Raw genomic sequence first — 11,824 nt, forward strand, 5'->3', positions numbered from 1 at the left:
TGAAGATTAGATGGGTAGATCATATAACTAATGGGGAGGTATTGAATAGGATTGGGGAGAAGAGGAGTTTGTGGCATAACTTGACTAGGAGAAGGGATCGGTTGGTAGGACATGTTCTGAGGCATCAAGGGATCACCAATTTAGTATTGGAGGGCAACGCGGAGGATAAAAATCGTAGAGGGAGACCAAGAGATGAATACACTAAGCAGATTCAGAAGGATGTAGGTTGCAGTAGGTACTGGGAGATGAAGAAGCTTGCACAGGATAGAGCAGCATGGAGAGCTGCATCAAACCAGTCTCAGGACCGAAGACCACAACAACAACAACCTCTTCTTGTGCACAATTTATTTGTCTCGAAAAACTTCGGATAAGTACCAGTAGAACACGTCCACCGAGGGTTCCGTACAAATTTCACTATGTGTATAGACAGTTCATCCATCCTGGGAATCGAGAATTTCTATGATTATTGCCTGTTATTGTTACTGGTATCACATCGATCCCGGGAATTCCATGACTTTAAGGAATAGTATAAAATATCTGTTTCCGTGTAATATAATTTCAAATTAACAGTTTTCGGATTTTTTCCTTTATTTGTAGAGAGACGCTTGATTCTCGCCAAATTTCATGTTTCTGGCTCAACAGGAATTGCCCTATACGTTTTGAGAAGTGAACTTGAGAGTATCAAAATGTGTGCCACATGTGGTCGTATATTTGACATAAATGGCCGTATTGTATGACTGCTTTGACGTAGAACCTTCAATTTTTTAACAACTGAAGGAGCGCAGACCTTTGTATGCGACTTACGTTTCAATTTGATACATTTACCCGTTCCTGAGGAAAAGTGTTTTGAATAGTTGGTAAGGCAGGTAGATAGACAGAGAGGGACAAAAAAGTGATGCTGCAAGGGTTCCTTTTTCGCCGAATGATGTACAGAATCCTAAAAATTGAGAAAGTATTCTAATTCCATAGAATTATGGTGAACATCTCTCGGCTGCAACAGGTAATGATACGAATTAGAAAATAAATAATTTATCACTAACGTCCTACGTGCAATACCAGGAAACTGACAGGTTCTAAGTGTTGGTAAGGGAATTTTTGTTCTTCGCGACATTGATACGGAGACGTCACTTTTATTTGTGATAATACAAATACAGCTATAAGGCAGAGATAAAGTAGAAGAACAGTAATCTACAGAAACCGTTTCTCTTATCTGTCACTTTTTTTATACAACAGGATAATAAAATTACTCCATGACAAAGTCCATCAGTATTGACTGCTGCATCTAAGATAGCTTCATTCTTGGTGTCAGATGTCGAGAAGTTTCTTGTGAAACGCCCAGTGCAGGTGAGGCAGAATTGGCAGCATCGTGTACAGGTCTTTCTATTTTACAACTGATAAAAATGCCTGGTTCTCGTCCGAAGTATGGCTACGATTTTTCCTCTTTTGAATGCGCTATAATTTATCGATTATTATGTTTCAGAGTAAGGACTTTTAATAGCTGTTTGGGATGCTTGATTGTGAGGGACTTTGATCATACTGCATTTTCAGAACTTACACGGCTACAATTAAGTCAGTTGTATGGATTGGAAAAGCATTTGGAACTCGTGAGGGAAGCACTGCTTAGCACAAAGACCATGCACCTTCTGATAATGAATGTTTCAAATATTTTCATCATTTTCTGACACTTGGAACAAGTGAAGGGAGATGCAACAGAGTTCCGAAAACAAAATAACACTGAAGGCGCGTTTTTGAAAGAAAATAGCACTTGGAACGATTTCCAGTTTCACTCTTGATATGAAACACAGCAATACTAGCCGATTAGATGTTGATTTATAGTAAAAAATATTCCAACTACTGATGAAATCACGGCTGCATCCATAGCAATGCAGTGTATTCGTAATTCTCATCTTGTATTTATTATGGATAACATTTGACTAAGACATTAATTGCTCTCCTATAATCTACGTCGTGTCCAGGATGTGATACTCATTTAGAGAGTGGCCTGTAGCTCAAGAAGAGCCACCTGGAGACGAAACCAGCAGCGCCTTCGAAACATTGAAGTGCAAGAATTTTGAAGAACGGAATTGCCGAACAGTTTAGACACTTCCATACTCTAAGATGACACCATGCTGAGTTATGTCCTTCATTTATGGTACTACACACGTCGACCGTCAAACTGAGAAGCACGTGTCACTAAATGTGGCTTCGTTCCTTGAACGTGCCCGTGTATATCTAACTTCCTCGTCGTTTTAACAAGGGCATAATACTACGTTTTCGGCAGATAAACAGCACATAGTGCACCGTTTCTGACACGCTCAACCGTTAAGTGGAGGCTAAATTTCAGCTAACTAATTAACGTAAAAAATGCCCCCGAGGAGTCTTGTGGCATTGTGGACTGCGTATCCCCAGGAGTTGTCAACATTTTGTACTCGTACCTTAGCGCATAGAAGTTCCCTTCCGTGCGGTGTGAGAGCTATGTGTGTAGATGACTATAATAGGTCTATGTATAGTGTGATTAGACGACAAACCTCACATTGCTCCGTTATTCATTTTTCCATCTTTCTATTAGAAATGAAAACAAAAATGAGCTGTGTTGTAATGTAAAATAGGAAAAAAATTCATATTTACGTATTCGTGGAAACCCCTTTGAAATAACGAAACAATCGTGCAGAGAAATATGAATAATGTACAAATATATAACTACAGTATTCCAGGCACTTTGTGAACACCGGGTGCAGATGCTTCGTGTGGCTACAACGCGATTTTGTAAACGTCTCTAAGGCCTATTCATACCTCTGTAGATGGCTATTGTTTTCGCCTACACCCGTCTCCGCTGCGCAGTAGAAAGCTGTCAAAAGTGCTGCCGGGATTCAGAGATGTCTAGTTGATTCGACTTTATGAGTGTCTTAGCACTAAAAATAAATGTATTAAACTTTAATTCACATAACGCGACATTTTTTCGTACATTTCAGTGTTTGTGATGTAAAACACTATCGGCCCAAAAGTATCCGGGTTTTGCATATTAGGTGCATTGTGCTGCCACCTATTGCCAGGTACTCCATATCAGCGACCTCAGTAGTCATTAGACATCGTGAGAGAGCAGAATGGGACTCTCCGTGGAACTCATGTGTTCAAGTGGCTGAGTGTCACTTCCGTCATACGAGATTTCCACACTCCTAAATATTCCTAGATCCACTGTTTCCGATGTGATAGTGAAGTGGAAGCGTGAAGGGACACTTACAGCACAATAGCGTACAGGCCGGCCTCGTCTGTTGACTGACACAGACCGCCGTCAGTTGAAGAGGGTCGTAATGTATGATAGGCAGATATCTATCCAGACCATCACACAGGAATTCCAAACTGCATCGGGATCCTCTGCAAGGGCTATGACAGTTAGGCAGGAGATGAGAAAACTTCGATTTCATTATCGAGCGACTGCTCATAAGCCACAAATCACGCTGGTAAATGTCAAACAATGCCTCGCTTAGTGTAAGGGGCGTAAACATTGGACGATTGAACAGTGGAGGGACAAATCAAGGTACACAATGTGGCGATCCGATGGCAGGGTGTGGGTATGGCGAACGCTCCGTGAACGTCATCTGGCAGCGTGTGTAACGTCAACAGTAAAATTCGGAGGCAGTGGTGTTATGGTGTGGTCGTATTTTTCATGGAGGGGGCTTGCACCACTTGTTGTTTTGCTTGGCACTATCACAGCACAGGTAGAGATCGATGTTTTAAGCATCTTCTTGTTTCCCACTGTTAAAGAGGAATTCCGGGATGCCGACTGGATCGTTCAACGCGATCGAGCACCTATTCATAATGCACGACCTGTGGCGGAGTAGTTACACGACAGTAACATCCCTGTAATGGACTGGCCTGCACAGAGTCCTGATCCTATAGACACCTTTGGGATGTTTTGGAACGCCGACATCGTGCCTCGCTTCACCGACCGACATCGATACCTCTCCTTAGTGCAGCACTCCGTGAAGAATGGGCTGCCATTCCCCAAGAAACCTTCCAGCACGTGATTGAACGTATCCCTGAGAGAGTGGCTAAGGGTGGGACAACACCATACTGAATTCCAGCATTACCGATGCATGGTGCCACGAACTTGTAAGTCATTTTCAGCCAGGTGTCCGGATACTTTTGATCACATAGTGTATGTCTTGAAGTGTATTCCGTATGCTGATATATTTATGGAGGTACATTAAGCGGCATATGTCGACACCGTCTGTGAAATATGTTGCGAATAGATTCAGCAGCAAAGAGGCAGTTACGAGGGCAGTTCAATAAGTAATGCAACACATTTTTTTTTTCTGAAACAGGGGTTGTTTTATTCAGCATTGAAATACACCAGGTTATTCCCCAATCTTTTAGCTACACAACACTATTTTTCAACGTAATCTCCATTCAATGCTACGGCCTTACGCCACCTTGAAATGAGGGCCTGTATGCCTGCACGGTACCATTCCACTGGTCGATGTCGGAGCCAACGTCGTACTGCATCAATAACTTCTTCATCATCCGCGAAGTGCCTCCCACGGATTGCGTCCTTCATTGGGCCAAACATATGGAAATCCGACGGTGCGAGATCGGGGCTGTAGGGTGCATGAGGAAGAACAGTCCACTGAAGTTTTGTGAGCTCCTCTCGGGTGCGAAGACTTGTGTGAGGTCTTGCGTTGTCATGAAGAAGGAGAAGTTCGTTCAGATTTTTGTGCCTACGAACACGCTGAAGTCGTTTCTTCAATTTCTGAAGAGTAGCACAGTACACTTCAGAGTTGATCGTTTGACCATGGGGAAGGACATCGAACAGAATAACCCCTTCAGCGTCCCAGAAGACTGTAACCATGACTTTACCGGCTGAGGGTATGGCTTTAAACTTTTTCTTGGTAGGAGAGTGGGTGTGGCGCCACTCCATTGATTGCCGTTTTGTTTCAGGTTCGAAGTGATGAACCCATGTTTCATCGCCTGTAACAATCTTTGACAAGAAATTGTCACCCTCAGCCACATGACGAGCAAGCAATTCCGCACAGATGGTTCTCCTTTGCTCTTTATGGTGTTCGGTTAGACAACGAGGGACCCAGCGGGAACAAACCTTTGAATATCCCAAATGGTGAACAATTGTGACAGCACTACCAACAGAGATGTCAAGTTGAGCACTGAGTTGTTTGATGGTGATCCGTCGATCATCTCGAACGAGTGTGTTCGCACGCTCCGCCATTGCAGGAGTCACAGCTGTGCACGGCCGGCCCGCACGCGGGAGATCAGACAGTCTTGCTTGACCTTGCGGCGATGATGACACACGCTTTGCCCAACGACTCACCGTGATTTTGTCCACTGCCAGATCACCGTAGACATTCTGCAAGCGCCTATGAATATCTAAGATGCCCTGGTTTTCCGCCAAAAGAAACTCGATCACTGCCCGTTGTTTGCAACGCACGTCCGTTACAGACGCCATTTTAACAGCTCCGTACAGCGCTGCCACCTGTTGGAAGTCAATGAAACTATACGAGACGAAGCGGGAATGTTTGAAAATATTCCACAAGAAATTTCCGGTTTTTTCAACCAAAATTGGCCGAGAAAAAAAATGTGTTGCATTACTTATTGAACTGCCCTCGTAGTTTAAACGTAATGCATGTTGTGGCAGTTTTTCAAAAATGGTTCAAATGGCTCTGAGCACTATGTGACTTAACAGCTGTGGTCATCAGTCCCCTAGAACTTAGAACTACTTAAACCTAACTAACCTAAGGACATCACACACATCCATGCCCGAGGCAGGATTCGAACCTGCGGTCGGCTGTGGCAGTTTTTCATACATCTCAGTGTGTGTGGCGTCTTAGCTTCTGATCTCTCGTGCTATGGCATAATATTGTAGGAACATTCAGTGGTATTTGTGGATAGTGTCTGCAAAATGCGTTGGCATGGAGTTAACAGCAAAGAAGTAATAAATTTAAAGCTCATGGAAAATGCAGCAGTTTCACGCTTCTCATTGTTTACAACATCATATCCCCAGAAGTATGATACACAGGGGGTGTTTACATCGAGAGCGATTGTCACCTGACAATAAGGGACATGTGTACCATGTTTGGTTGAAATCGATCCAGTGGTTTAGGAGTAGATGTTGAACACGCACGCAGGCAAACACACACACACGCACACACACACGCTCATGTGGCTGAATAAACTCTCGAGGTTACAGCTACGTCAACTGGTTATAGACCCACATGGTATCAGCCAGGCGTTTCTTGGCCTCTGTCAAATGATGACTGACTGCAGCGTGTTTTTTTCTTTTGTATACGTTTCATTCTATGGGTGTCCTCAGGGCAGACCACATTAACGAAGCACTGTCCTTGTGGGTGAAGTCGTTTGCGTGTTTGCAACTGAAAGTTAAACTGGTGGTAGCATTGCTACTGGATGGGTCACCAATGCTGGATGGGTCTTCTCTGAGCAGCCAAATAACGTTTGTTCTGTATTTTCTTATCCAGTTCCTCTCCTATAATAATCCTTTCCTACCCACAGGAACCAATGGGTGAGTATAGCAACTCCGAAGTTTCTGAACCAGTCCTTTCATTATTTTATTTTGTGTTTACTTTCCCTGCCATAGTAACCAGGACAGAAGGGTTTCTCATTTTCCAGGTTGGGAGTTTCGGAAAGTATCATATCCATATAAAACTCTACATTACTCATTAACTTCAGAATAGAAGCCAGGCGAAGTTTGTGATGACGTCAAAGGTAAGGAAGAAGGATAAACAATTTGGAATCAAAGATTAGTTGAAAAGAGGAATTTGTGACGCAAGAGGTACAAAAAACAGAGATGAAGAATTGGATAGGCACCCGTCTACAAAAAAAAAAAAAAAAAAAAAAAATATGTTTCTGTAATTACGGAGACAAACTGAAGTGCAAGGAACTAAAGCAGTTGATAAAGAAGCACAACAAGCAAGAGCTGATACTTTCTCCCGATACACATCTCACAGAATGATCACACGGGGAAAATCTGGAAAATTAGATTTCATGGGAAGACATAGGGACGCAACACGAAAACGGGGGCGCAATAGAGTCACCATAGGTACCCTTCAACATACATTGCGAGGCAGCTTGTGGTGTCTAGATAGAGACGTAGATTGACTAAAGATATAGAACGCCAAAAGTGTCGTTGTAAGGAGCGCAACGAACTTCTAAACTACTTCCAGAAGCAAGTATAGCTCCCATGTGTGAGTAACCATAGAGCATAAACGATTTTCTGTGCTGGGATCTGAGTGATATTAGTGGAGAAGTTACGTGACACCAGCGGGCCTGCAAGCACTCAGCTCGCCTCAGATTCCTCTGAAAATTTACTGAGAAGACTGAAAAACCTAGCACTGTAAGGCACACCGTCAACCACATGTCCTAGTTCTCACCATCATCACGTGCAGACATAAAACTTTACTAGATTTAACAAAAACACTAAAGATTTCTCTGTAATCATTTCACTAGTCCAAGAAGAGTGATAGTAGCAGTAGAAGCACCCTCTGCCATCTACCCTGAGGTAGTTATGGAAGTACATTTACTGGGATTTTTCCTGCATGAAAAGCAAGTCGAATGCTTTCGTTGGTAAACTGTGCCAAGAAGCCCCTCTTATCGACGAACGTAGCTAATTAACTGGAGGGACAAGGAGAACGGCTTAGTATCTCCTTCACGACCTTGTCATGTTGAGGACGGATAATAAGGCAAAAGAAGGAAGAAAGATTCCCGCTATATCCCAAGGACGTTATCCAAATGTGTCAGACAGAGCGAGGTGGCGCAGTGGTTGATACGCTGGACTCGCATTCGGGAGGACGACGGTTCAGACCCACGTTCGGCCATCCTGATTTAGGATTTCCGCAGTTTCCCGAAATCAGGCAAACGCCGGGATGGTTCCTTTGAAAGGGCACGGCCGATTTCCTTCTCCATCAATTCCTAATCTGAACCTGTGCCCTGTCTCTAATGATCTCGTTGTCGACGGTACACTACTTCGACTTTTGCTACTACGTGTGATATTACATTTTCCTAGGAATTCTTGGCTGCACTGCGATGCTGGAGTCGGCAGTTAGTTTGCTTAAATCACGTCCGAAAAACAACTCACGCTCTCTCTCTCTCTCTCTCTCTCTCTCTGCTCACAGGTAAGTGCTTGTTAGACGTGTTTTTGGCGAAGGATTTATGTTACCGCGTACTCCATACCTGTCACTTTTTAAAATTTTGGTTTACACTGCCCGTTGTTACTGAATTTTGTGTCGACCGGGTTTTTGTTTGATGTTGCTGGAAACAGTCGCTACTGCGACGTCCACAATGGTCGGAGCCCAAGTCCTGAGCAACGAGTTTTTGAACCGCTTCCCTTCTGAATACCAGTCCAGTGTCTTACTTCGCTGCATTATATTACAACCTACCAGTGATATGTTTACCAGCCCTGCAGTTATTTTCTATAAGCTGTGCTACAAACTGTAATGCGTATTTACTCACGAACAAACAGTTTCGATCAAGAGACCATCTTCAAGACACGGATGAACATTACATCAGGTTTGTTGGCATCTATCAACAACTCTTATCGGTTCCAGGATCTCCCACCTGTACATGAATCCACCATCTTATACATGGCTCATGGATAAATGTTTAAGATAACTGCTGCATTTACAAGTGACTACCAACAATAATTAAGTTTATGACGACAAGGAACCATTTCTCACTCTGATTTTACATTCACCCGTGGCCTGAAGATGGTCCCTTGGCCGAAAATTTCTGTCCGTCCACAAATACACATTATTATAGGAGTTGTTGGTGATTTCCGTGATATCACTTTATTCAGTACCTAACATATTTTCATATTTAAACATACTAAACAACGAGAAAAAAATACAGTGTTTGAAGTCAAATATGGCAACCATGATTCATTTCTTGGTCTCCTTAATTTACCTATAGCTACGAAAACAGCAAAACTAACAGAAACTACTGCACATCTTCCATAGTGTTTCCACAGCTACAGTTTCATTCAATAATTTTTAGTATTTGACACAAGGAAGTTGGATTAGGTACCTGATTTAATTAACGAAATATAAGAACTGACTCCGGTGGGAGAGGGCCTTATTATAATCTACAGATGGGCTACTATCGTAAATATATGAAGTATTGCAAATTTTTTCGTCTTTACTTATCTATTATTCTACTGCTATTAAAAGAGTTTTCTGTGTTAATGTGCACGAAAAATAAATACAGAGTAGACAAAAATGTCGGGTGTATTTTTAAGAAACTACTGTCGTAAACGCGCTTGTTACTGAAATACGAGATCAAATTCCCAGCTAACTTCTTTTAAACTTTCTTTGTAATACTTTCCTCTGACGATTTCGCAGTGAGCACTTGCTAAGAAATTATTGTCTCGAAAACATTGTTATTTACCACTAATTATTTATATTCGCGACATAGTTTTCTGGTTATTAGTTAGTAACAGTGCTACATAATAGGCTAAATAAATAATTAACGAAACAAGTAGAAAATAAGCGTATATTTTAATTGCTGTAATGCCTTTCTACGAATCACCATCAATTAGTCCCATTGTCTTTATTTCTGTGCTGTTATCAGGCATTATACGTACTTCGAAACGCGTTGCAGAAATAAAATTGACAAAAAGAACCAACAGATAGTGAATAGTTACTGTCACTATAAACGCCTTTATAAATACAAACAAAACTAAATAGAAACTGATTGACGAGAATGGATGGCAGTAAGTCTATTGTTGAATTGTAGCGGTCTATACAGTAAAAATTTTCAGGAAATATTGAGAAAGAAATATGTATTTACGTACCTGACCAGGCGCAGTATAACACAGCAAATACGATTACACTTGTTACGCACTTCATCCTGCACTTCTCCTGTTCGGAAAGCGCAGCTAAAGCGCTATATATACTGCTAACTTCCCCTCTGCCCCTCCTGCCTCCCGCCTTCGGTATAGACAGCCAATACGAAGCAGATAGGAAACCAGTTCGAACACTTAGCAAAAGCTGTCTTCAAAGATATGGCGCTATCTCTTCGTTTTTAAGTGGCAACTAACACACTGCACTAAATTTCTATTAAGCAGTGGGAAATTTGCTTGTATGGTGTGAGTATTGGTGAGTATGTTTCTTGTAATAGTTTGATTCAATCTTTGAAACTGATATAATTTTAATGGCTTGATAGTAGCTATCCTAAAAGACTAGAGCCAGGGGGTCCGTGTGCAAGGGGAAGCTAGGGCCACACCTGATTCTCAGGTAAACAGGGTCGGAACTGCAACATACTTACAAGCCGCCCCTCCCCTACAACCTACCATGTGAGCGCTCTTGGTCATAACTATGTATTTCGTTAGGTAAAGGCGTACATCGTAATATGAAAAAGCGGCCCAAGAATTTACAACTCCCCTTCATGCAGTAGGTTGCCTAAGCTGCGGCCAGGGATTCAGTTCGTGAGATAGGTAACCTTTCTACCCTCATTACCGATTTCTCCTACTCCTGTGCTGGCCTTCTCCTCCTCCATGGCCAATTCTTGTCTTGGCCAGTACGACCAGTGCTAGCCATGGCCTGAGATCGTGATGGCCTGCACCCATCGTGGTCTAAGCCTGGCACGCATAACCTTCTCGTGGCGTGTGCTTGTCATGGCATGTTCTTGTCATGCACATCCTGTACTTTTCATGGTCTTTTCCAATCATGGCTTTGTTTCGAGTCGTCATTATTCTGACTGGTTTGATGGAGTGTGCCACGATTTCCTGTCCTGTGCCAGCCTCTTCATCTCATAGTAGCACTTGCAACATATGTCCTCAATTATTTGCTGGATGTATCCCAATCTCTGTCTTCCTCTACAGTTTTTATCCTCTACAGCTCCCTGTAGTTTGTGAAAGTTATTCACTAATGTCTTAACAGATGTCATACCACCCTCTTCTTCTTGTCAGTATTTTCCATATATACCTTTCCTCACCGATTATCCGGAGAACCTCCTTACTCTTTACTTTATTAGTCCACCTAATTTTCAACATTCGTCAGTAACACCACACCTCAATGCCAGTGTCTGTCATGGCCTGTGACTGCCGCGTCCTACGCTAGTCACGCATGGCCTGTGTTTGTTATAGCCTGTGCTGGGAATGGTCTCTGATTTCCATGGCCGGCACCCATGATGGCCTGCGCCTCTCATAGCCTGAATCTTTCATGACATATGCATACTGTACTCTGTGCCCATCACAGCATGCATAACTACTGCATCCTACATGACCTGAATCTGTAATGGGCTCTGCCAGTAATGACCAGTGCTTCTTACGGTTTGTGCTATTCGTGGGAAGTGTTAGTCATGGATCATGATTTTCATGACTTGGACCGACAATGGCCTGTACCTTTCATGCATAGCCTGCACTTGCTATGTCCTGCGCTTGTCATAGTCTGCACTTATCATTAACTGTCCTTGTCACGGGCTGTCATGCACAGTATTTGCTTGTTAAGCGTGAAATGCGGTTCTTATGGTCCGCGCCAGTCATGGCCCGCACTTGTCACCACCGTTACTTGTCATGGCCGTGCCTGTCATGCAATGCTTGTAATTGTCGTGGCCTGTGCTAGTAAATGTGAAACCTCCCTTTAGAAAAATTTATGAATTACTGTGCTGATAAACATCTTACGTTATTTGATTTTCAAACAGCTGAGCAGAACTGAACTACTCAGACGTTTCTCTCTTTACTTATTCTGATCAACATTAAATTGACACACAATATTTTTAGCGCGAGACAATCTGACTTTCAATAATCCCTATAAAAGAATGGCCTCACAAAAATCTTCGTTACTCGAACTACTGCAATTCAGCG

The 11,824-nt window shown here is 42.6% G+C and overlaps 1 protein-coding gene across 1 annotated transcript in view; it reads right to left on the bottom strand.

Annotated features, from left to right (window-relative positions):
* The window catches only part of LOC126237370 (carbonic anhydrase 2-like), a 73,085-nt gene extending 63,198 nt beyond the window's left edge, over nucleotides 1–9,887 (bottom strand). Inside the window, exon 1 of the mRNA XM_049947454.1 lies at nucleotides 9,812–9,887. Coding sequence (XP_049803411.1) covers nucleotides 9,812–9,866 — 55 coding nt within the window. The 5' untranslated portion in view covers nucleotides 9,867–9,887. The remainder of the gene's footprint in view (nucleotides 1–9,811) is intronic.
* Between the last annotated feature and the right edge of the window lie 1,937 nt (nucleotides 9,888–11,824).

This window comes from Schistocerca nitens, chromosome 2 (assembly GCF_023898315.1).
Source record: "Schistocerca nitens isolate TAMUIC-IGC-003100 chromosome 2, iqSchNite1.1, whole genome shotgun sequence".
Lineage (NCBI taxonomy): Eukaryota > Metazoa > Arthropoda > Insecta > Orthoptera > Acrididae > Schistocerca > Schistocerca nitens.